The sequence below is a fragment of the Chelonoidis abingdonii genome, chromosome 4 (assembly GCF_003597395.2).
Source record: "Chelonoidis abingdonii isolate Lonesome George chromosome 4, CheloAbing_2.0, whole genome shotgun sequence".
NCBI lineage: Eukaryota > Metazoa > Chordata > Testudines > Testudinidae > Chelonoidis > Chelonoidis abingdonii.
Window position 1 is genome coordinate 148,396,726 of NC_133772.1, and position 27,567 is coordinate 148,424,292.

At 41.6% G+C, this 27,567-nt stretch overlaps 1 protein-coding gene across 1 annotated transcript in view; it reads right to left on the minus strand.

Moving 5' to 3' along the window:
- Nucleotides 1-27,567, minus strand: part of MNAT1 (MNAT1 component of CDK activating kinase) — a 214,394-nt gene that overhangs the window by 102,352 nt on the left and 84,475 nt on the right. The window contains exon 6 of the mRNA XM_032789203.2: nucleotides 24,387-24,512. Within this exon, the coding sequence (XP_032645094.1) occupies nucleotides 24,387-24,512 (126 nt within the window). The remainder of the gene's footprint in view (nucleotides 1-24,386; nucleotides 24,513-27,567) is intronic.

Sequence of the window (27,567 nt, forward strand, 5' to 3'; positions counted from 1 at the left end):
GTCACTGGGTGAGTAGTTTTCTGTTCTCTGAGTGACCAGAGCAGGGGCTGCACTAGAGTAATCAGGAACCTGCTAGAACCAATTAAGGCAGACAGGCTGATTAGATCACCTGCAGCCAATCTAGGCAGGCTAATCAGGGCACCTGGGTTTAAAAAGGAGCTCACTCCAGTCAGGTTTGGTGGAGCCAGAGGAGAGGAAGTGTGTGTGAGGAGCTGGGACCAAGAGGCACAAGGAGCTGAGAGTGAGAGGCTGTGCTGCTGGAGGACTACGGAGTACAAGCATTATCAGACAACAGGAGGAAGATCCTGTGGTGAGGATGAAAAAGGTGTTTGGACAAGGCCATGGGGAAGTAGTCCAGTTGTCATGCAGCTGTTATCGGAGGTACTACAGACAGCTGCAATCCACAGGGCCCTGGGCTGGAACCCGGAGTAGAGGGCAGGTCCGGGTTCCCCCCAAACCTCCCAACTCCTGATCAGACACAGGAGGAGTTGATCCAGACTGTGGGGAAGATCACTGAGGTGAGCAAACCTGCCAATAAGCGCAGAACCCACCAAGGTAGAGGAGGAACTTTGTCAAAGTAAGATAAATCTCCTTTTGCTGCAGATTAAGCTCATTACTTCTTGCCCTACCTTCAGTGGACATGGAGAACAATTGAACACCTTCCTCTTCATAACAGCCCTTAATGTATTTGAAGATTTATCAGGTTCCCCCTCAGTCTTCTTTTCTCAAAAAGAAAAACATGCCTAATTTTTGTAACCTTTCTTCATAGGTCAGGTTTTCTAAACCTTTTACCACTTTTGTAGCTCTCCCCCAGACTCCCTCCAATTTGTCCATGTCCTTCTGAAAGTGTGTTGCCCAAAACTGGACATAGTACTCCTACTGAGGCCTGACCAGTGCCAAATAAAGAGGGACAGTAACCTCTCATGTCTTACAAACAACACTCCTGTTAATACACCCTAGAACGATAGCCTGTTTTGCAACCGCATCATATTGTTGATTCACTCAGTTGGTGATCCAATATAACCCCCCAATCCTTTTCTGCCATATTCCCCATTTTGAAGCTGTGCATTTGAATTTCCTTCCTAAATGCAGTACTTTGCACTTGTCTTTATTGAATTTCATCTTATTGATTTCAGATCACTTCTTGAAAGATTGGAGATCATTTTGAATTCTAATTTGTACTCCGAAGTGCTCTCATTCCCCCCTCCAGCTTGGTGAAAGCCACCAATTTTATAAGCCAGTCTCTATTCTATTACCCAATACAACAATATCATCTTATATAATTAAATATTAAATAGTACCAGACTCAGGATTGATTCAAGGGACCCCACTAGATACGTTCCCCTAGTTTGACAGCAATGTACAAGTCATTCTTGAAGTTAAGAAAAAGCCACACACAATGACTTTCTACCTTCTTCCATCTCCTTCAGGGTCTACTTCACTATCTGAGAACAATATCTGGATTAGTGTTCTCATAGCAACACTTCCAGCAAGTTGATGGTCCATTGCTTTACTTCTTACCAATTACTGCACATGCTGCAGAGTTCAGCTTCCTGTTCTTCAAATATAGACAAATTTTCCATATGTGACCTCTGAACTTCCATCTCCTGTCCATAACATAGCACTCACCTGCTTTGGCTCACTTAGTCTTTCTTGTCTCCCTAACATTCTAAAATCTTTTATATTTAAGGCAGAGCCTTCTTAAAGGATTACAATGAGTACATACATTATTCTCTCTCTAAGCCCCAACTCAGACTTGAGGCAGACAGGATTTTTAATAGATGTTCCTCAGCTGACATACAACAGAATATGTCACAAATTATACCAAGGCCTCACACATCCCATAAATACTAGAATCTATTTACAGGCACTGGGTTTATACACACAGGAAAATAGAGAAAATTAAAAAAAAGTTTAAACTTCACTGCACCCTTAGGTATAGTTCCTACCTATGTTTATTTTCTTAAAAGAGAGCTGATCGAAATATAGATAAGCCACTAAATTTTCACAGATGAAGAAGTTTTACCCTTAATAAGGGGGATTTCTCTTTCATGAGCAGCCAATACTGTCAATATTCCTTTCTAGCTACACCTTGACTGACTTTTTGAATCCAGGCTGGGCACATATAGGGAATTCACCTTTTGATGTCCAATGCAGATTGCCTGAAACAATGTTCCCTTCGCCTGCCCTCGGCACCTGAACAAACATCTTCATGAACACTATTATTTAGGTTCTTTGGTACAGAACATTGTCTCTTTGATCAACAATAACTTCCACTGTGATGTTTTTGAGCGTGTAGAGAATACAGCTCGGGGAATACTGACTACTGAATACATAGACACCCTTTTGAAACGCATTTTTCTTTTAGTCCCAAACATTTTATTTAAAAAGTGATCAAAAGAGTCTAACTCCTTTGAAACTCTTAGATATACAGCTACCTATTTTCTTTTATTATACATTTATACATACACACACTAATTTAGGCCAAAATTTAGGACTAAAGAGGAAAAAAGATTAACAAATCAGAGGTCCCTGAACAAGGTGCTACAAATTCCCTCCTCATACACTGAAATATCTACCAAAAGATGTTACCTATAACTAACAAACAAACATACATCAAAGTGTCAGAGGGGTAGCCGTGTTAGTCTGAATCTGTAAAAAGTGACAGAGTCCTGTGGCACCTTATAGACTAACAGATGTATTGGAGCATAAGCTATCATGGGTGAATACCCACTTCATCAGATGCATCAAAGTGCTGTACTGCAACCTGTATATCCTTTACAACAGTGGAAGAGGTTCAAGACCACTAGGGTCCAGAATAAGAGAAAGCATTCCTAGCTCTATTAAGATATATGCTAAGCAGGGTAAACTTGATGTATGCATGGGAGGAGAGGGAGGGAAAGTCATTTAAAGCAGCTCCAAAACCACTGCTTGGTCACCTGACTATCAGTATATTGAGCCTGGTCACAAAACTAGAACCCATGAAAGTCATCACTGAGACTAATGCAAGATAGCAATTTCCCTATGTTATTCCATGGATTAGGGAAATTTGAAGGAAACTATTAAGTTTAAGCTTGAACCTCAACTGAAGTCTTTCAAATTTACAAACCCCTCAGAATGTTCAAATGAAGGGACTCGGGAACACCAGTGTGAAATGATACTTTGTGGAAACAGAAAGCCACTTGGGTAAATATCTCACCCTATCCCTTGAAAAAACAAGATCATCTTAGGAGACCTCATGAACAAGGATTTTAAAAAGAAATGGAGAAACGGCCAGCAGAAGAAACTCTCAGCAATTGAAAGAGGAGCTCAGAATGCCACCAAACTTACCGCTGTACAATACAAAGCTTGAAACTTCTGTCAAGTGATGCAGCATTTTATGGACATGGTGCAAATGACGTTCAAGAGCAAAGTAGCAACTTGTGACAACCAACAGCAAATGTCTCAAGAGCTAGATCATAAAAGGAGTACTCTCTACCACTTGGCCAAATCAAAGCTTCAGGTAACTGGAATTAAGATTCATACACAGACAGACAAATGTCCTAGATCTTATTATTGTGCTGAAAGGATGGCTTTCTCTAGGTCTGTTGGCTTACTGGGCAGCTCCCTCAAAATTGGATGCAGTGCAGCTGAAATGCTGACTTAAAAGCAAATGCATACCTCTTTGCCAATTCTCTATTCCCAGCCAAATCAGTCAAGGTGGCCAGATCTCTCTCAAGTAAGCAAAAAGAGGACGAAATAGAAATGTCAGGCAAATGACTTCAAGTCTCTTGATCTGATGATGCTGACTGGAGACAAGATGCGGTGTATCTTAGGTCAGTTTACCTGGCCATGAGGACGGCGGCGAGTCGATCGCTGCCGCTCCCCCATCAACTCCGCTTCCGCCTCTCGCCGTGGTGGAGTTACGGAGTTGACGGCAGAGTGATTAGGGATCGATTTTATCGTGTCTGCACTAGATGCGATAAATTGATCCCCAATAGATTGATGACCACCCGATCTGGCGGGTAGTGTAGACATACCCAAAGTCAAACCTCATTAATTCTTTTGCATTTGAGCCTGCCTTAAAGGTTTTGAATTTACTCCACTGTTTCTATAGCAAGTCAAAAGCCTCTTTCTTTAAATGAGCTTCTGTCTTTTACTCTTGCTGCTTATCTTGAAGAATGCTTTTATCAGCCTATAATCACATTCCACATTTATTCTGATCAGCATAAACACAGCCATGAAGATATCAGGCAGATATCGGAGGAAGAAAGTTTTCTTGTTTGTGGAACAATTAAGACATCACTATTACTACATTAGATTATTTCTTCCAGTTTGTGAGACTCCAGTTTATACGATTCCACTTATATCCAGTTTGTGTGATCTCCCTTTACTCTGGAAAAACTCCCACTGTAATAATCAGTTCCAAGCTCCTCAGTCTGCTCCTCAGTTTCAGCATCAAAGCTGTCCATCAAGTTGTTAAAGTATTCTTCTACTGCTCAAAACTCTAACTCTGAATATGGAGGTTCTGACTGTCTAACTTTTTATATCTATCACCAGGATAGCCGAGGTTGGATATTTACAAATCACTTGAGACTGGGACAAACAGGTCCATCTTCCCACTTATGGAAAAGATATATTTACTAAGTAACTTGCCATTTACTAACTTGCCTTTCTTTTTGGTATGCTTACCCTTTAGGAATACAGGGTAGTACCGCAAGCAGCAATGTTTAGCAACATTCTGCACCAATAAAATAGCTCATTTATATTTTGCATGCTCATGTAGATTAAGAACAGTTTTTTAATTTTAATGGTCATGATTTATGTACCTTGTGGCCAAAATACAGTATCTAAAGTAAAGGATAGATTTATTAAAAAGACAGCAGCACGGAAAAAGTTATATTGGAATAATCTATAATCTGTTTACATTATATGAATGATTTGGTGTTCCTTCATAAGGCATGTAGGAAGTCAGCACTCCTCAACGTGTAAAGTATTTCCATGTGCTTAAAGCATGATCATTCCAAAGCAAACAATGACTGAGAAAATTTTTATTATTCTTTATTTCCCTGCCAGCTGTTTTTGGGGATTTTTCTCCCAGCCACCTTCTTTCTTTCAGTCAGATCTCTCCCTATTGCTCACAGTAACACCTACTCAAGGAACAGAGCAAAATCAATGACATTTTCATGGTTAGGAGACTTAGTAATGAGATGATCCAGTTCTTTATCTCAGACTGATTTAAATTACATTTTCTTAAGGGCTAGTCACTACCATAACTATACTGATATAACTAACAGTGGCCACACCAAGAGGTTGTATCACTAAGAATAATAATTTCTAAACTGCTATTGTTATATGACACAAACTGTGTAGACAAGCCTCCAGCCTGCCATGCACTTCTACACAACTACTCTGTCTGGGAGTTCCTTGGTCCCCTTCCAGACACTAAGGGTTTGTCCACATAAGACAGTTGCACCAGTTTAATCTAACGTGTGATTTCAAACCACTTTTGTTAAACCAGTGCAATTCTGCATGGACAGGACACTCTTATTTTGTTTAAAACCAGCAGCCTCCTAATACATAAGGCCTGGGGACAGATCCTTAGCTATGTAAGTTAATATGGAGCTTGAAGTCAACGGAGCAAGGAGGATCTGCCCCATGGTCTACATACAAAGTTGCACCATTTTAACTAAATTGAGTGTAACTTCTTTTTATGGACACCATTACGTCAGTTTAAGCCTGCCCCTATTAAGTAAAATAATACAAATATGGTGTGATTTTAGGAGGTTTTATGCCTTGGCCAGGAAGTATTCTTAGCAATTTTGCAAGACTGATTTATAGATCTTTTGCATGATAAATGAAAGTATTTGTACAGTCCTGTGTCTACTGGCTAAAATAATTAGGAGTAATGCTCACAGCCCCACTTATGTTAAAGTGTTTTGCAGAAGACAGCAAGCATTGACATCCCCAACCTTTATCGACACCCCAACCTTACAGTTGAGGAGGCTGAGGCACAGAGATGAAGTGAGTTGAATATGATCACAAAGCAAGTCAGCAGAGTTGAGAACAGATCCCAGGTCTCCTGATTCCCAGTCTAGTTCCCTTTCCCCAGATTACGCTGCCTGTCCAGCAGAGAGCATTCCTAGGGGATTATCAGGGGTTCAGGTGGCAAAACTACTTGGTATTCCCTGCTGCCAGGCATCCACACACCATTTTATGAGCTCTACCATTTTACACTTTTCAGGATCTTTTTTTTTTTTCCTTCTTCTTTCTAACTGGAATGCAAGACAACAATCCTGCAATCAGACAGTGCAAGATAACTTTAATGGAGCACCATGTAGGCACAAGGGTTAACGAGTCTCCACACAGGTCCACCCATGCTAATCCACTTGTACAATTGGGATTTAAAATTTTTAAAACATTTTCCAAAGCAATTGAAAACATAATTCATGTAGGTTAATCTGCATCAGTAAAAAGAACGAGGAACATCTTTAGTTCATTGTAGTGGTAGCTTTATAAAATTCATTAGATCCAAAAGTTACAACAAAGCAATTCTGTAGATCAACTCAACTTGCAAGAGCTTCTATGTTCAAATCCCAGTTAAGCCCTCCCACAGGTTGGGAATACTGTTGTACCTGTGTTACGGAGGTGGTCAGACTACACAGTCCCTTCTGGCTTTAAATGCTAGGAACTAAATATCTGAACTGCAGTCATCCTGTGATGAATGATACTTTAGAATTAATGGATGGCATTTTCAAATTATCCTGCAATCTATTTTTGATAGATTTTCTCCCAGAAAATATTTGCTTCTCCTGAAAATGTTTTATCCATCTCTACAGTGAGCTGCTCTTCCTGGGAAACCAGTGGGGTGGCTCCAACTATGGCTAATCCGACATTTCTGCGCAATAATCTAATAAACACAGGGACAACTCCTGCTCACTTTACTCACCTGAGTAGTGTCATTAGGATCAATGGCCTATAAAACTTAACTCCAGTGGCCAAGACAAGCATCCATACATTGCTTTGTCAGCTAAATACAATAAATTCAAGAGTACAGCTCTCTTCTGAAAAGAGACAGTACACATGGCATCTTCTTTCTCAGCAGATCTACTTCTTGTGTCCCTTCACAGGTAGACCCAGACTTTGGTGAAACAAATATACATTTTATTGTTTTTCACTCCTACAGAGCCAACTGTAACTAAATGAGCGTGTTAAGAGTTTTGTTTACTAAGTTCCAGTCATTACCCACGTGCCAACTCATTGGCCCATATACATACTAATATATCTATATAAACAAATACCACTTTGGCAGCGTTAAGGGGCCTTAAAGTGGGCATAAATATAATTTACATTGCCTGAGCACTATAAATGTGCACAATTGTAAAGGAGAATCAGGCTGGGTGTTTTTAGCAGGCTTGCATAGGTGTATTTGGACTACCAGATCCTTATCATATTACAGTACCAGTGAGGGATAAACTGAACAGCTCAACTTTATGAGTCCAGGCTAAGTTTGCATGGCCAGAGAGGAGGGGAAATCTTTATATTCGTAAAACACCACTTTTGACATGGAAACAAAGTGAAGTAGTGAAAATCATAGAACAGAAGGGACCTCGAGAGGTGTCTAGTTTAACAAAGACAAATGCAAAGTGCTCCACTTAGGAAGGAAAAATCAGTTTCACACATACAAAATGGGAAGAGACTATCTAGGAAGGAATACGGCAGAAAGGGATCTAGGGGTTATAGTGGACCACAAGCTAAATATGAGTCAACAGTGTGATGCTGTTGCAAAAAAAGCAAACGTGATTCGGGGATGCATTAACGGGTGTGTTGTGAGCAAGACACGAGAAGTCGTTCTTCCGCTCTGCTCTACGCTGGTTAGGCCTCAACTGGAGTATTGTGTCAGTTCTGGGCACCGCATTTCAAGAAAGATGTGGAGAAATTGGAGAGGGTCCAGAGAAGAGCAACAAGAATGATTAAAGGTCTTGAGAACATGATCTATGAAGTGAAGGCTGAATAGATTGAGGTTGTTAGTCTGGAAAAGAGAAGACTGAGAGGGGCCAAATAGAGAGTAATTTCAGGTATCTAAAAGGGTGTCGTCAGGAGGAGGAGAAGAACCTGTTCACCTAGCCTCTAAGGAGAGAAACAAGAAGCATTCGGCTTAACTGCAGCAAGGGAGGTTTAGGCCTGACATTAGGAAAAGTCCTAACTCAGGGTGTTGTACAGACAGGAATAAATTGCTGTAGGAGGGTGCGGAATTCTCCATCTCTGGAGATATTAAAGTAGGTTAGATAAATGTCTACCAGGGATGGTCTAGACAGTATTTGGTCCTGCCATGAGGGCAGGGGACTGGACTCGATGACCTCTCGAGGTCCCTTCCAGTTCTAGAATCTATGAATCTCCTGCACTCAAGGCAGGACTAAGTATTATCTAGACCATCCCTGACCGGTGTTTGTTTAACCTGCTCTTTAAAAAATCCCCAATGATGGAGAATCCACAACCTCCTGAGGCAATTTATTCCAGTGCTTAACCACTCTGACAGTGTGGTTCAGATAGTTCAAAACATTTAAATGCAGAACCTCATGATGTCATTTTTTATAGTTACTTTTAAGATCAGAACCACTATTTTAGGTTAACTGCAAAATACCATAAGGTAATAAATATCATTTGAAGTGGTTTATATACTTTTTCACTTAACCTTTTTTTCTTGGGGGAGTGGGGAGGACTTCATTAAGTCAACATAAAACGTCTAATGTTTAAACACTTTGATATATTAGCAGCTATATGGTAATCACATAAATTAATTACCTTAAACATTAGTCTGTAGGTTGGCACACACGGAATATGATCTGATGACTAAGTGCTTTTAAATACAGTGTGTATCTGGCTCACACTTCAAAAAACAGATAGTTCAAAACATTTAAATACAGCTATGCATGAATCTATGCATGAATAAAGGTTCACAAAACCTTTATTCATTTATTTTTTCAAAAAGCCACTTTTCCCCCCCTAAACTTTGTCTACTGTTGCTAAATGTCCCCCATCATAATATTCAAAACTAACAGGCAAGTTGCTACATACTGGATACATATTTCAAAATGTTACAGGATATACATAACATTTAAGTCATGGGGTTCTTCAGACAAATGGCAAAATACTTAGAATCCAACCCTGAAGTACCACATTGTAACCCACCATTTAGTTTTTGCAGATATAATAAAACATATGGATTCTGTACCAATGTATTGTTTCTTTAATGAGGGTTGAGTTGTGAAGCTCAGAATTTCCCTTTTCTCTCTGGCTTCTTGAAGTTGGCGTCCTGATCACTGTAGTGTTTGTTGCTGTTAGCAATGACATCCAATTCTGCAGTTTCTAATAAGGTAACATTTTCTCAGCATGTTTTTCTTTATACTAGTCAGCACAAATATAAGGCCCAACTGAAGCTGTGCTGAACTCCCAGAATTCCAACCAGAGCTAATGGGACCTGCGAGTGCTCAATGACTTCAAAAAACAGCTCCACAGGAACCATTCTGGAGAGCCACTTTTACCAGTTTTGGCACAGTGGACAAATCAGTATCACTTCATGTTCCTACAGCAGCAATTGGGTCTTCCATCTCTGCTGTGTTTTTTCACATGTAGGATTAACTGCCCTTCGGAATGGTCACTAGATTCCTCCATCTGCCAGTAGTTCACAGTAAGACTCTAACACAATGACTGCACTTTTAGACTCTAGAAATGGCTGCAGTAGACAGATTGAAGTCTATTAGCCTGATTTGGGAAGGTGCTGAGTACCTAAGATCCCATTGATTTCAAAAGGGGGTTGTGAGCACCCAATAACTGAAAATCTGTCTGTCAAAGAGTGTACTCGTTGCCGGAGAACCTCCTCATGGCTGGGTGTGGCACCGCAAGCTCTCTCCTCTCCAGTGCCACCTGTTGACAGTCATTTTGGCCCCACAGCAGTCCCTCTCTTTTCGTAACTCGGCCATCTGGCCAGATCACCATTTTGTTACCCCAGAAGTCCAATAAAACAACAGGCCTTCGTTCCGGACTTTGGGCCCTCTAGGCCTTGCACATTCTTTGTTTAAGGTGTCCTTATCCCCTTAAATCTGGGGACTTCACACCACCTTCCCTGGTGGCTCGTAGGGGAACTGAGGCCTTCTCCTGCCATGTCCCTCCCATAACTGGGTTCCAGCCCAAGGTCACTGTAAGTGAGCAGGCAAGGTCTCTCTATTCTGACCTACCCCTGCTTCTACTCAGAACCTCGCTAGGTTCATCCTACTCTCAATGCCAGGACTTGCAGGGTTCTCCCTTCGAATCCCCACATAAATCTGAGTCGAAAAGCACAAACTTAAACCATCTTCCTTCCTCCACAGGCTTGGCCTTTCATGCCTCAAGTTCCCCTGGCTGTTCCTCCACTAAATACCTCCCAGGCCCCCTCCCTAAAAATCCAGATCCTCCCCTTTTATCAGGGCTTACCACTGGAGCCTACCCCACTTCCAGTGACTGCTTCATCTCTCTCCTGGTGCTCTGTGAGGCTTGTCTGGTCAGGAGATGATGCTATGGCCAATTTTCCCTCTAGGCTTCCACCTTGAGCCTGCCAGTCTGTCCACTCTCTAGTCTCAAAGCATGACCAGAGAGTTCCTTCCTCTTGAGCACTGGCTTGCTAAACCCAGGGTTGTGAGTTCAATCCCTGAGGGGGTCATTTAGGGATCTGGGGCAAAAATCTGTCTGGGGATTGGTCCTGCTTTGAGCAGGGGGTTGGACTAGATGACCTCCTGAGGTCTCTTCCAACCCTGATATTCTATGATTCCTCCCTGCAGCCCCCTTCTGCTCCAAACTTCCGTTCTTTATATTAACCACCCAGCTCCTTCCCCAACTGAGCTTCATCTCTAGTTGTGCCTGGCTCACCTTTCAGATGCAATCAGGTCGGGTTGATCGAGCTCTCAGTCCCACATTATCCTTTCATTTCCTGCATGGGGTACACAACCCATCACACTGGCCCATATAAATGAAGTTACAAATTCCAAAACAAACACCCTCACACTGTATTTAACTCTGAAAACTCTAATACTAGACAACAAAAAAGAGGAAAGTTATGATATTCAGGTATCACCTTCTGTTCCAAACAGCAACAACAAATCTACATTCAAACAAACATTTTATATTTGCAGAAGCCTCATTTGATTCAAAGAGGTACCTGTAAACACTATGCTAATGTTCAGGAAGTGGGCATTTATTTAATTATTGATGTCAGACATTTCAAAATAGCTTAGCCCAAGAAATACCAAAATTAAATAATGTTCACTGGCCACTCTTGTCAGAATTTGCATATTCTCTGCCCCACTCCCACAGACAAAGTTATATCCCGCTGGAAGGTAAACAAAAGATTCCTTCAAGAGCTGAACACTCTACAAAAAAGGACCACATCGCAACAGAAACACAAATGGAACATTAAGACTTTGTCCCCGTTTCAGTAGTTGATGACCAGACATTGAAATAGTTGCAGGCATGGAAAATCCTAACACAGTGTGGCTTGGTGGAGAGAGCACTGGACTAGGGCTCAAAAGAGGTGGGATCTATTCCTGGCTCTGCTACTGGGTGACCTGGGACAAGTCACTTCAGCTCTGTGCCTCAGTTTCCTCATGGATAAAATGGTATAAAGATGCTTACATTCTTTATAAAGCACTTGGATATTTACTGATAAAAAGCACTATATAAGAACTAGGAATAACTAATAAATATATAATAGCATAGAGGAGGACAGCTGTAATTATCCCAGTCATGCAGGAAGAAAGACAAGATGCAGGTTATCTTAACTCTCGTAATCCTTACTCTCACAGGTTAACTTTGACCCTTCACCCCCCGCGCCCTTCCTCCAAGGCACTCACTTAAGGTTTCAGGATCCCAGCTGACAGCTTTCTCAGGTGGAGACCTGCATCTCCTCTTCCAGACGGGGTTTAGCCTTGCAGTCCCTTTGCATCCCACCCTGCTTGCCCCAGTAGGTCTGATTGGGATCCAGCACCTGTAGTTAACTTTTCTCCAGGGGATGCAACAATGTGTACCAGTTAGCAACCAGCCTTCACAAAGTAAAATACTTTCATTCTTAGTGTGCATTTATCATCAGGGTAAAAGTATTACAGAGAAAACGTGAAAACAATAAAAGTGTCCTGTACCCATGCTAAAAGCTTACCAAAGTTCTAGGGGGTCTGGATAAACCAAAGTCTTTCCAAACTTTCCACAACAGTGCCCTCCCACTCCCCTTGGAGAGAAGGTCCCATCCATTTGCTGAATCAAAAAAAAAAGTCCCGTGCCAGTTTCAACTCAGTCTTTATGCCAAAAGCCCTTTCTTTGTCAGTTTACTCTCTGGAAAATTCAGTCTGAACCAGTATACGCAAGCCTCCCCAGGGAGTGGTACCTCTCCAAAGGTGTTTACAAACAAGCGTGATTCATCTTAATCATCCCCACACACACACACACACACACCCCCCACACACACACTGTTTTCAGTTCCTGGAGGAGCTATGGTAACCCTTCCTCCATTCCTCTGCAAAACTGCATATAATCCCTGGCCCACAGTGATAACAAACCATCCATAAACTTAACACAATATGGTCCCCAAAGATATTGCATGTGATTGCAATATCCATCACAGTTACCACCTAGCGGGAGGCTGCCCTCTGCCCCGACTCCTCTCCACTGCTAGTACCTAGCCTGTCACTGAGACCCCAGCACCATCCCCTTGCTTGTTCTCAGTGGTAGCAGATGACAGAACATGTTGTAGTGGGGGAGGTTTAGGTTGGATATTAGGAAAAACTTTTTCACTCAGAGAGTGGTGAAGCACTGGAATGGGTTACCTAGGGAGGTGGTGCAATCTCCTTCCTTACAGGTTTTTAAGGTCAGGCTTGACAAAGCCCTGGCTGGGATGATTTAGTTAGTAATCGGTCCTGCTTTGAGCAGGGGGTTGGACTAGACGACCTCATGACGTCCCTTCCAACTCTGATATTCTATGATTCTCTGATTAAGGGGCTGGGGAAACGGAGTTGTCTCCTCACTGACAAACTCTAGGAGCTCCAACGCCATCCCCCAGCTTCTTGAGGGGATGCCTTCTCCTAAATCCACTTGTCACTCTGGTTTTATCAGGGAACCAGACCCTGTATGGAACTGGACACCTGCCAGCTGCTAAATTACGACACCTTGAACCTTAACTCTTCGTTTATCTCACTGGATCTCAAATCTACTGTGGGGAAAAAAAACAAAAACCCACACACTTCACGCTGGGCAATCGGGCAGTGAGGGAAAAATTCTTTCCCAGTCCCCAAAAAGGTGACTAGCGTGATGCCGACAGCAAATCAAAAACCTGGTGCTATGCTAATCCCAGCGGTGGAAGCTGGGGCTCCAGTCGGAAGGTCAGGGCTCATATTCCTCTACTGAGTTCTCAGGGACCTATGGCTAACCTGAGCCCCACTGGTCTGCCCACCATCCAAGTGATGCTCCCTTCCCACCCCCCAGCCATCATCCTCTCCCAGTGCCAAGGAATGAGAGAGACTACTCCTTTTTTCTGCCATTCCAGACACAGAGTCATTGTCTTTGAGGTTGCAGGGGTGTATTTGCTCTGATGAAGCTTACCCCTGCTTAAAACTACCATAAACTCCACTGAAGCAAATCTTTATTTTCCTTGTCTATACTTGGGATTCACATAGGTGCATCGAGTCAATGGCTGGCCAATGACTGCTGCATTTGGACTGAATTCCCAACCTTGACAAGGCCTAAATTAATATTTAAAGTGCCTATTATATAGAGGACCAAATTAGCCTGTTATCCCTCTAATAAAGAAGGGTAGAAAAGAATCAATAGATAGAATATCTTGTCTATTAAAGGGCTATTGTGTTATTTCACTCATGCCAACAACAAAAAAATTCCATACTCATTCACTTGTGTAGCAATGCCACTGGAAAAGAAAATCATTCCTTACTTCAATGTAAAAGATCACTAACTCTTAGGCACTGTTGCATGAAGTGCTTAGAGTTTTAAGATGGTTCATCAAATGGCCATCTACATTTCCAAACCATTTCTTCACTCCCCGCTCCATAAAGTATTAGTTTCTATTACCTGGATTGGAATGATCACCAAGTAATAATTAGTGCCTGAACAGATGTGAATTCTTCTCTTGAAAATGCCAGTCACAAGTTCTCAGTTGCACACTAAAGTAAATTGAATCTAGATATACTAATGGCAAAGGGTTCATATACAGTACCACTTTGAACACAATAGATGTCTCATATACTAGATTACAGGCAAAGGGCTCACAGAGGATACCATCCCAAATTTACTGAGGTATCCAGTTCTTAACTTTGAGTCAGTGTCTATTCACTTTTAAGTATCAATAAAGATAGTGAGGTGTAAAGAAATCTTAGAGTCAACTAATCTGTATTATTAACTAATCTGTAAATACCAGCCTTTAAATTTAAATGAAGCAGTCTTCAAACCAATTACCTGCAGTGTTGTTATAGAATAATGAGATAATCTTTTAACACACAGGAACAGTTTAACATCTAGACAAAATATAACAATTGATACTGGACTGAAGTAATTAAGTCATAATCCCCATACAATGTGTTTTTGCTAAAGGGAACCTACAAAAACCTGTTACAACAAGCCAGACACACCTTTCAGTGCTGAACTAAAAGGTTTGCACATAACTCAATATATTTTTCCCCAAGTCAGCTAGACTTAAAAAGAGAGTGGAGGAAAGGGAAGTAACCCAGGATGCTCTACAAACATCCCAAGATACCTTTGTCCTCTTCAGAGAGTTTTGTTTTTTATTTAGTTGATTAAATAATAGACAAAGTGAGGATAATTATTAATGGAGGAGTATATTCAAAGCCAAGGAGAAGAAAGAGCTTTTATGGCTGCAAAGGTATGAACTATTAACAAAAGGAACCTTATTAAGTGATCTAAAAGCTTTGCAAAAGCTTCACTCAGAAGCTTTCACAATAGTAACTCCTTAAGGACTGGATCCTGCAAAGTGCTGAGCAATTTGGCCCTGATCCAGTAAAGCATTTAAGTGTGTATTTAAAACTTTGAATAATGGAATCAATGAGACTACTCAGGTGCTTAAAATTAAGCATGCACTTAAGTGTTTTTATGGATAGAGGCCAAAGTGGTCATCACCTTCCAGGACTGAGGGCTATGTGGGGGCTAACAAATACTATAAAAAGGAGTGTTCTTCACCTATCTCCAGGCAAGAAATTCACACACCATGAGCAGAATGGCCATTAAAAACAAAACACAGATAAACTCTGCCTGGCATGCATCTCATGAAGAAATCAAATCCGTCTGAACTGTTTCTGCCTGAAGATAGACCAGCTGGAAGGAATAGCAAAGGAAGGAAAATGGATTGATTCCCTAAAAAAAGAATCTTTTACTGTTTAGGCCGATTTTAAGAGTACGTCGTAAAAAAAGACAACAACTAGTAACAATGATCATTTATGAACATAGTCACATGCCCACACAAATGGATGCAAGTACTTGAAACACAACATACAACTATCTGGATCTGCAGACGGGCAAACTACTGTAAGTGGTGGGATTAGGTTTAATCCTCCCAATTCACGTGTCATCATATATCTAGGAGACTCTGATGGAACACAAACGATTGAAAAGTATTTGGAGGAATTTTTTTTGGACTTGGAACACAATCTTGGATACTGGCTACATGAACTATAAAAGAAACACAGACTGGAAAACAGAAGCAGCCCATTAACATTTGCTGGAACCTGAAGCAACAGAGGCAATAACTAAGTACAGTCAATTTGGCCTTAGTTGAAGTCAAAGTTAAAAGCACAGCCCAACAAAACGTAAAATAAGAATTTCTAATTAAAATAATGTTGTGAGGGTAACACCACAAGAATATTACACTTCTACTCCGATACAATGCTGTCCTTGGGAGCCAAAAAATCTTACCGTTTTATAGGCGAAACCGCGTTATATCGAACTTGCTTTGATCCACAGAAGTGCGCAGCTCCACCCTCACCCCCCACACCCTCCGAGACACACTGCTTTACCATGTTATATCCAAATTCTGTTATATCAGGTCGCGTTATATCGGGTAGAGGTGTATTTCCTCGCACTTGCTATGCTCAATTTACTACTGTGGTGTATTTCAATGATGTCCTAACATCCTGTGCTACCAGGCAGGAGGATTAATTTGAGAATTTTGATTATGACTACTCCTTCCTGTGACTTCTGCTGGCTTTCAGGACAGCATGTCACTCACACAACTTTGAACTAATTACAGTACAGATGATGGCACCCAGAATTAAATGCTTGTAATATGTCAGACCAAGTTAAGAACATTGTTGCCTGATTTAGACAGAGAAAGCCAGGAAACTGAGAAGTTTAAGGGTGTGAAATTCCTACCTTGCGCTGTCATACAAAAGAGAGATTGATGATAGGAGATGTGCGCATGGTCCAGTGGAGAGGAACTAGTCTGGGACTCAGAATGTCAGGTTCTATGACCTCCTGTATGACCCTTTGGGCAGTCATTCACTCTCTGTGCTCAGTTTCCTTTCCACCCTTTATCATGCGTACTCAATCTGTAAGCATTTTGAGATTGCAACGGTCTCTGTCTGTTCTACTATATTAACTATTAAATAAATACTATATAGTATTATAAAAAAAAAACAAAAAAAAAACACAGATGTGCAGGAATTGGGCTTATTATGCAGCGACAAGTGCAGCTGAGCTATATGAAGGGTGCTTTCACTGTTGGAAACACTCTCCCACCCATACAAGAGATGCAATATTATTCCATACAGAGATCTCTAATCCTCGTTCCCCAGCTACCTGCCCGAAGTGCTCTGAAGGAGTCAGCAGTTCTATAGTAGTGACAAGTATTTAGACATTCTAATTTCAGTACTTAATTTTTCTAACTGCATGGATGTGCCTCCAGAGAGCGCATCCTCTCAGTACAGGTCTGCACAACATGCGGCCCAGGGGTCCAAACGCGGCCCATTGGGCTCACTTTGCGGTCCACGTGGGATGAGTACGGTGGGCGGGCTCACTCGTGAGGCCTGTGAGGGGTGTGAGTAGGCAAGCGGCGGGGTGAGGGGGGGGCTGAAGAGGCGCGTGGCGTGGCAGGGGGGAGGAGACCAGCCAGGGTGGTGCGGGGCTGAGGCGGCGAGCGCAGGCGTGGTGGGGGGGCGGGCAGGTGAGCCGGCGGTGGCGGAGTGGGGGCTGGGGAGGCAAACGGGCAGGCAGGCAGTGGCGGGGGCTGAAGGAGGCAAGCAGGGGGACAGGTGAGCCGGCAGTGCGGGAGGGGGACTGGGGAGATAAGTGAGGTGGGGGACTGATGCGGCGAGCGAGGAGTCAGTGGCTGACTCCCATCCCCCCTCCAAGGGTTGCAGCTCTCTGGAGGTGCTGCCTTCCACACCTTCCTCATTCACATCTCATTCATTCAACAAGGCAACTGATTACAAAGGGTGTGGGGGGGGAGATCTTATTCTACTTCTACCAAAAAGACATTTTTCTTTTACCTTAATTATACTACCTTAGGGGCCCACTATAACATTACCAAGGTTCAATACCGCTGTTTCAGTGGGGCAGCACTGGGGAAGGAGGGTTTGTTTCTGTGGGGCGGGCAGTGCTGGGGGGAGAGTATTTCAGGGGGGGCTGGGCGGTGTTGTGTTTCGGGGGGGGGCTTTGTGGTGCTGAGAGGGCGGTCGGTGGGGTTCAGCCTTCTGCTGTTTTCTTTGGAATAATATGGCCCTCGCTGCTTTACAAGTTGTGCAGGCCTACTCTAGTAGATGGGTCAGGGAGCAATCACAAAAATGGAGTAGAGGGAAAGAGTGACAAGCACTCTGAAATGCTGCCCTACTTCATATGCGATCTCCAGCACTATTACTTAGTGGATTAGCTAGGGAACTGCTAAGTATTATAAGCAGTAGTGGTATTGTCAAGCACAGGCAAACCATGAGGATCAAGTGGCTCCCGCCACCACCCTATAAGTGGCAGAAACATTGAAAGGAAGCTATTATTGCAGTGAAATGAGCCCTGTCTGTATTTGTGAATTGCTGTCACCAGTGCAACACACACATCCCTGAATACAAATAAGTATCCTTACAAGGATATGTTCAGACATCAACTCCCCTGTAGACAGTATCAGAGGGGTAGCCGTGTTAGTCTGGATCTGTGAAAGCAGCAGAGAATCCTGTGGCACCTTATAGACTAACAGATGTTTTGGAGCGTGAGCTTTCGTTGGGTATTCACCCACGAAAGCTCACGCTCCAAAACCTCTGTTAGTCTATAAGGTGCCACAGGATTCTCTGCTGCTTCCCCTGTAGACCAAACTCCCAACCAGAAAGGACTCATTCTCCAAACAGTGGCTTGATTTATGCCAAGATCATCCTGAAGAGATTCCTAGCATTAGTGAAAGCTGTTGCCCCCTTCCGCTAATACTGAAAACTATTTAACTGCTAGCACAGACCTGGCACCACCACTTTCAAGACTGTTACTGGAAGTGCAATTACAATTGCCACACTTTCTGTAACAGCATTAAGCTGGTTTGCAGACTGGGCTTAATAGACATATACTCCACTAAGGAAAATAGTGTTTAAAATATTCAATTTATGCAGGAAGCTGTAGGTCACAAATAAGAAGGGAAATGCCACGATAAAAAGGGACTGCAGCTCCCTATCCCTCTCACTCACATGAAACAACTCACAAAGGGTAGCTTTTTTGTAAGCAGGCAGCTTGAAGAGCCTGTCATCTGCAGAACTGAATTTAAAAAGAGAAGTTAGACAAAATGATACACAAAGCTGTAAGGAAATAGCATAGATCAAACTTAATAGATCTCTCTCAGGGTGGGGGAAGAGGCAAGGGGGGTCCTATTCCTATCTGTCTAACATGCATGCTGTTAACAAAAGGAGACAACTGAAGGGGAAGAAGTCTACCTTTTCTGAGTAATGAGGGATGTTCTCATTTAGTTTATTAAAGGAAGAAAATCCCCTCCCCCCCAAAGGATTGGAAACTCAACATCTAGTATAAAGAATACACACAGGACACCTAAAAACAGCCAGCCTAATTGAATGTCTTTCAGCAGACTAAAATGGGCATATGCCTTGGAACTCAAGAGCAAAACGTCACTCAGGCTCAAGAACACCTCGGATTTAGACCATTCAAGAAAAAATTCTCATGTTTCAAGCCAAAAAAAAAAAAAAAAAGTAGAGCACCGCAGCCAACATTGTTAAGAATGTAGCTGCGTAGACACAATCTCAGAATCAGCCAGGCAAGGCATTCCAGACGCACTATCTGGCCTCTGTAAAATAAAAGAAGCCATCATCAGAGAAGAACAGTCCTAGGTTCAAGCAGCAGGTGAGGAAGGGGGGGAAGAAAGGGGAAAAAAAGAAATCAAATGGGAAGAGTGTACAGTGCTTCCTTACCTGCATGCTGCTAGACGTGGGTTTTGGCCCACGAAAGCTTATGCCCAGAATAATCTGTTAGTCTCTAAGGTGCCACAAAGACTCCTCATTGTTTTTTCTATAGTCTCAGTCTTTAAGGGCAAGTGCTCAACGCTGGCATAGCACTTCTTCCATTGAAGTCAATGACTTCCACTGAATGCAATGGCGTTTCACCATGGGCTTCCATGGGAGCAGAGCTACACCAGTGCTGAGTGCTTCTGAACATCTCACCTTAAGTACTATTGCGATATGATGTGTAGACCAGAAACCAAAGCACTATTGCTATTATGGGTGTAGTGCTTCAAGTCCACCTCCAAGGGCACTTCAAATCTCCCTGGACACTCAACAACAGACTTAAAAGTGGCCATTCTTCAGTAAAAAAAAACCTTCAAAAAACAGACTTCAACGAGAAACTGCAGAGTTGGAATTAATTTGCAAACTTGACACCATCAAATTAGGCCTGAATAAAGACTGGGAGTGGCTGGGTCACTACAAAAAGGTAATTTTCCCTCTGTAGATACTCATACCTTCTTGTCAACTGTTGGGAATGAGCCACATCCACCCTGATTGAATTGGCCTCGTTAGCACTGACCCCCCACGTGGTAAGGCAATCCCCATCTTTTCATGTGCTGTATATTGATACCTGTCTACTGTATTTTTCACTCCATGCGTCTGATGAAGTGGGTTTTGCCCACGAAAGCTCATGCCCAGATAATTTGTTAGTCTCTAAGGTGCCACAAGGACTCCTCATCGTTTTTGCTGATTCAGACTAAAATGGCTACCTCTCTGAAGGCTACAGAAGAACATCCTACATGAAAATTACCACATACAGCACAATCCCACAAACTTGTGAGGGGCTGAGCACCACAGGATTTGAGGGAGCCCTGCATCTTCTAAGACAGTGGCTCTCAACCAGGGGTCCAGGGCCCCTGGGGGACCGCAAGCAAGTTTCAGGGGTCTCACAAAATAAACCAGAGAGCAGGGCCAGCATTAGACTCACTGGGGCTCCAGGCAGAAAGCTGAAGGGGGAGGGGGAAGGGCGGGGCTCAGAAATAAAAAAGTTGAGAAACCCTGTCCTAGGAGGAGTTCAGTGCATCATAGGCTTGGACTGAAAAAGTGAGAGTTCACTGTACTTTTCACCAGACATACCACCCACTTTCAAGGTCCCTTCACAGTAAATGCATAACTGATAGAGCTGAAGCTCAGAAGGAGCCATTACATCATCTGGCCTGACTTCATATCACAGACCTGTAAATTTCAACTACTTACTTCTGTATTGGGTGAAATAACCTATGTTTGACTAAAGCATATCTTCCAGAAGAGCATCCAGTCTTGAATTGAAGGCACAAAGGCATGGAGAATCCATCACTTCCCTTGGAAGTTTGTTCCAATGGTTAATAACCCTTTTGTAAAAATTTGGGCCTGATTTCTAATTTGAATTTGTCCGACTTCAGCTTCCTGCCGTTGGTTCTTGTTCTGCTATTCTCTGCATTTTCTCCCCATGAAGTACTTACTGTAATCATGACACTTCTCAAGTCTTCCTTTTGATAAACTAAACAGATTGAGTTCTTTAAGCCTCTCTCTGTAACACATTTTCTCCAGCCCTCAAATCATTTTTGCAGCTCTTCTCTGCACATTCTCTAATCTTTCAATGTTCTTTTAAAAATGTGGATGCCAGAACTGGACACAGTATTCCAGCATATGTCTCACCAATGCCATATACAGAAGTCATGCACCTCCCAATCCCTCTTATGCTCTACTGCTCTGTTTGTACACTCAAGGATTGCATTAGCCTTTTTGACTGCAGCATCACATTGGGAGTTTGAGTTAATTGCTTGTCCGCTATGATCCCTAAATCCTTTTCAGAGTCACTGCTTTCCAGGATACTGTCCCCCATTCAGTAGGTATGACTTGCATTCCTTATTCCCAAATGTGAAATGTTCCATTTGGCTGTATTTAATACACATTTTGTTTGAATGGGCCCAACTTACCAGTGATCCAAATTTTATCAAGAATGATTTGATATTCACTTCCAGATCATTGATAAAAACAAAACAAAACAAAAAAATGTTGATTGGGCCTAGTACCAATCCCTGCAGAATCCCATAGAAACACCCTATTCAAAGATGATTCCCTATGGATGACTTTTTGAGGTCAGTTAGCTAGTTCTTAGCCTATTTAACTTTCGATTTATTGATATTTGTATAATGCTAATTGTTTTTTTCAGAATATCTTACAGTATTAAGTCAAATGCCTTACAAAAGTCTAAATATATTACATTTATGCAGCTGCCTTTATGAACTAAGTGCATAATCTCCTAAAAGAATGAGAATTATGTTTGACAAGATCTATTTTCCAGAAAACCATGCTGACTGATGTCATAAACAGATAAGAAAAGTTAATAGCACAGAAGTACTTTATATCTCTTTGACTATAAAGGGTTAACAAGTTCAGTAAGCCTGGCTGTCACCTGACCAGAGAACCAATCAGGAGGCAGGATACTTTCAAATATTGAGGGAGGGAAGTTTCTGTGTGTGCTGTTAGTTTTTGGTTGTTGTTCACTCTGGGGGCTCAGAGGGACCAGACGTGCAACCAGGTTTCTCTCCAATCTCCCTGATACCGGTTCTTATAGTAAGTACTAGGTAGATAAGGCGAGTTAGGCTTATGTTTGTTTTCTTTATTTGCAAATGTGCATTTGGCTGGAAGGAGTTTAATTGTGTATTTGGCTGAAAGGAGTTCAAATTTGTTTTTTGCTGAAAGGATTTTAATTTGTACTTGAATACTTTAGGCTGGGAGGGTATTCCAGGTGCTATAGCTAAAAACCCTGTACCTAATCCATTTTAAATTTACAAAGATAATTTTTACTGTTTTTCTCTCTTTAATTAAAGTTTCTTTTAAGAACCTGATTGTTTTTTTATTCTGGTGAGACCAGGGACTGGGTCTGGATTGAGGTCCACAGGTTGACTGTGCGTTGTGAAGAAATACTTCCTCTTTTGTTTCTTTTAAACCTGCTGCCTATTAAATTTCATTGGGTGACTCCTCATTCTTGTGTTATGAGAAGGAGTAAATAACACTTCCTTATTTACTTTCTACACATCAGTCAAGATTTTACAGAACTCTATTATATCCCCACCTACTTGTCTCTTCTCCAAGCTGAGAGGCAACAGTGGGGGAAAGGGTTTTCTTTCCTTGTGTTGAGATCCAGAGGGTCTGGGTCTTGGGGGTCCCCGGGCAAGGTTTTGGGGGGACCACAGTGTACCAGGCACTGGAATTCCTGGTTGGTGGGAGCGCTACAGGTTCTAAGCTGGTGATTAAGCTTAGAGGAATTCATGCTGGTACCCTATCTTTTGGACACTAAGGTTCAGAGTGGGGAATTGTACCATGACACTGACATTATAATCATTTCCTTTAATTCTTTATGAACCGATTCCTCTATCGATCATATTTTCCATTTTTTTGGCCAAGACTGATGTCAGGATAACCAACCTATGGTCATACCTGTTATTCCTCTTACCTTTTTTGAATATTGGCACAACATTAACACTCTTCCGGTATTCTGGAATTTCCCTGGCATTCCAATAGTTCATAAAACTTAACATCAGCAGACCAGAGATCACCTCAGCCAACTCTTTTAGCACCTTTAGGCACAAGTTACATGGGCCTATCTATTTAAAAAATGTGTATCTCTAATAAATACTGTTTAACAGCCTGTCTGATTAGAAATGGCCTGGAAAATACTTCTCATCCTCATGTGATACAAGCACCTCATTCTGCTTCTTTCCAAACACAAACTGACAATTGTTAAGACGTCCTCATGACACACGCCAATGGTTCCCAAGTCCAAGAATTAAAAACACATAGGAACATTTTGCAGGAAAAAAGGACTAATGAGTGCATCCATCCAGTTGGACCATTGCTAAACAAAATAATAGTCTTTTTCTGTTAATTCTTTCAACACAAACCAATACACCAGTTTATAGCCCATACTAACTTCTAGCCCTTGTATGCCTGGTGTGGTAAAAACAGAGTAAGATGCAAATGCTGTTTTCAAGGGGCTCATGTTGCAATTCAGACACACAGAATAGTCCAGACATCCATTACAAAATAGACTGATGTCACAGAGATGCAGGGTTGGGAGCTGGGAGTTTTTTTATTTGGTCTGTTCTAGGGGGGTTTTGGAGTATCAATTCTGGGTTATGGTTTTGTGGATTATGAAGTCTGTAACGAGAAGATGATTTTAGAAGGAATTTTTAGAGTCTTTTCAGGAGACCTTGGAAAATGGATTATTGAGGAGGAAGGGTAAAAAAGATTAGTAACTTGTGATTTGGTTTTATCTAATCCTTAACATACAGGTTCCAGGTATATATTTTGGTGAAAAAAAAAGAACAGAAGAAATGTTTATTTCAGAAAAGGAAAGAACATTTATATTATGTTGTGACAGAAAGAATGGTGTTATAAAACAGGAAAGCTGGCAGATCCTTATTACCACAGAACTACCAACATATTTGCTGTTAGAAAAATACTCGTCTCTGCTGTTCTCATTGTTTGAGAATGTGTTCTTATTGATGCGATATGGATTTCCAGATTCCCTCTGACACACACAGTCTTCTAGTGCATAAAATAAGCACCAATCCTTTTCTGAAGGCTCTAGAATTTTAGCTTTCAGAACAATTACATCAAGCTATGGGGCAAAAAAAGGAACTTTCAATGGATCAATTACAGCACAAAAACTGCAAGGGCAAAATGCACAAAATCTCTGACATTCCAACTACTAGAATACTGAAGTTCCTGAACTGCTTTCTTTAAATTATACCAATAATTAGGAACTATACTTACCATTGGTCTGCATGCTCCAGTAATGCAAGTCAAATTTAAAAGATCATTTATATCTCAGACTGGGAAAAGCTGTGCCTTTTGGAACAGTGAAATAAAAAGGAAACGAAGAAGTCTTACCATTTTGATGCCAGTGGAAAATGTGACTGGTTTGACTGGTCTGGGTTTTTCCAGCTGCATTTCTAGCTGCGTAGATCTGTCTTTATGTTGCGCTAAGAGCAAGGAGGCCGGCAGATGGGAACTTTCCTGTAAACATGTTGAAAACACAGATTGAAATATTCAAAAGAAAAAAGAATTAATGCTGCTCATTCTTCAAGACTACAAATTGTGTCTGAAAAGGCCATCACCAGCAGAAAAAGGTTACGCTAAATATTCTCTATATGAGAAACAGTTTACAGCAAACGATCACTTTCAGTAATAGGAAAAAGCTGCAGCAGCCTCATAAATCAGCGTAATCTGCAAACAACCATTTTTATGGAATCCACATTAAAGACAATATAACAGAGTCCTTATTGCAACTGGCCAATGCAACCATATTTATTAAAATAAAAAAATTAGAACTTAATCACAGAAGGAGTAGTACAAAGTAGTATAACTTGAATCAGATGTTTATCTAAGACACATTCTTTCTACAAATGAATTCAGACCAGTTTGAAATTGTTTCCCATTAGATTTCACCTGAGGCCGTTTGGAAATGATCCTTGCTCTGCCTTGCACAATGGCACCATTGTAAGTGCAACCAACAGCATATTTATTTTCTCCTTTACCAACTTATTTTTAGGGAAGCCAGCCAATTTTAAAATATATATTATATATATATATATAAATAAAAGTAATAAAATAAATGGTTAACTTGCTTAACTACTTAAAAAAATCTTACACTTAGGTTACAACAAAAAGATTAACACGTATACACATACCACATTCCAAGGAGAGGTAGACAAATTATTGGCTAAATAATTCTCTATTAAATTAGTCTGATTATCTCCATGAACCCTGAAATCCTCTAACTTCTCTTTACTGTGGAAGCGGGGGAGGGGGTGATCAGAGCTGTTTATTCCCAGACTCCCTTGCTGCAGCACTTTATGCACAACACACTCAATACAACATATACATTTCTGTTCTGGGGAACCAAGGAAATACTGCAAAAAGAACAGGAGTACTTGTGCCACCTTAGAGACTAACAAATTTATTTGAGCATAAGCTTTCGTGGGCTACAGCCCACTTCTTTGGATGCTTTGTGCAAGGAAATACTGCTTTGTGATCCAAATTTGCTACTAGCTTATAAAGCAACTGAACCCTCAAAAGCCAGACTGTGACTATAAATATTTTATTTTTAAAAGTTTAAGATAGAAGAATGACTTTCAATGGGAGTTAGGTGCCTAGGTGCCTTTGAAAATCTCCTGAAGTGACACAGAACCATCAAGCAGTGCACATACTTACTATTGTAAGATTAATGCTCCCTCTTCATCCTTCCTATTTCTCACTCACTGACTTGTCTTAAAATAGACTGTGGGTTTCAGGGCAGAGATTGTATCTCAAAATGGGACCTGATCTGGGGTGAGGGATGATACAAATGACAGTGAGGAACTGCACAGTCCTGCAAATGTCCAGGTACAGGTTCAGTACCCTTACTCTTTTCGGCATAGCGACTTCTCTTTTCAGTTGCATGTAAACTGGAAGGGGAGAATTTGGACCACCCAAATTCGCTATGTTAGCACCTAAATCTCTGAACACCTCCACGTCATCCAACACACTCACAGTTCAAGTGTGCACTACAAGTGCTGCTATTATCAGCAATAGTTGAGAAGACCCTATTAAATGCAATATTTTTTTAATTTCAGATTTAATGTGTGCTATATAGTTGGGGGGAGGGGAGGAGGGAAGTCTCCCTAGGCTTTTTGTCCTCCGCTCACTTATCACGTTTGTTGTATTTCTCATGCGACACAAAAGGCTGCCAATTTCTATGCTAACTTCTCAGCAGTTTCTATATTAGCATAGAGATACACAGTTCTGGGAAATCAGCATTGCCCCAGCAAACCACAGTGCTCTTGATTCACTGTTTGTCCTATGTAATAAGTGCACAGCCTTTCTAATTAACTATCACTACAGAGTAGTAAAGAGATAGATATCATAGACCAGATCCTATAAACATTTATGTATACAGGTAACTTTCTGTATATGAAAAACACATTGAAATCAATGCAACCATTTGCACCAGGATCGTTAATCATGTGCATAAGTGTCTTCAGGATCAGAATTCACAGCTCAGAGGGAAAAAGGATGTTGGGGGACTAAGATGGCTTTAAGTTACCTTAGCATCTTCCTGATTCTGGGAGCAGGAGATACATCCCCCACAGTATCATTAAGACAGCCATGAGGGGCTAAGTCACAGAAGCCCGTCCCTACCTGCCTTCAGGCAGCATCGCTGCCCAGAATTCCCACAGCACAACGTGCTTCGTCCTTGCCTGGACACACACTTCCAGTCCCACTCAGACTCTGGCACACCCCCTGCATAAAAGGGCTGGGAGTAGGGCTGAGGATTTCAATCATCGTACACAGGGGAATTAAGAACATCTCTAGCACTATTTGTGCACAATCACACCACATGTTAATATTGTGCTTAAAGACAAGTTTACACACTTTGCTCAGACCCAGGATCTGAAAGTTTGGACAGGAGGGAGCATTTGAAACACTGCCAGCCTGAAATCTGTCTAATCCTATATTGGGAGGTAGCACGGTGTTGCGGATAGGACAATGGACTGTGATTCAGGAGACCTCGGTTTTATTCCTGACTTGGCGACGGCCCTCTTGCGTGACCTTGGACAAGTCACATTACCTGTCTGTGTCTCTGTTTCTCCTTGTGCCTGTCTGGTCTACTTAAATTGTAAGCTCTTTGGAGAAAAACAAAGTATCTTATTATATTAATATAGCATCTAGCACAATGACTGAAGTCTCTGCTACTTTAATCCAAATAATAAGTGTAAGAAGTTGTGAACTAGTCTTCAAACTTGCTTTAAAGCTTGAACATTAAAGGGCGAAATTTTCTCTTGTTGCTGCATGAGACCTCTTACTTCTATTATCTGTGTGCACTGCTCTCTCTGTGACTATGAATTCAGTACATGACTGGAGAGCAGAATATTGGAGCTGAGATCGCATGTATGCATCTGATATAAATATTTGCCCTACATTTTTTCTTATTTGTTAAATCAATGTTAAAGCAGTTCTGAGAAAGCAGTGAAAGAAGTATACACTCAACTATTGTCTGTGCAACAATTCCTAAACAGAGGCTGCATTAAGG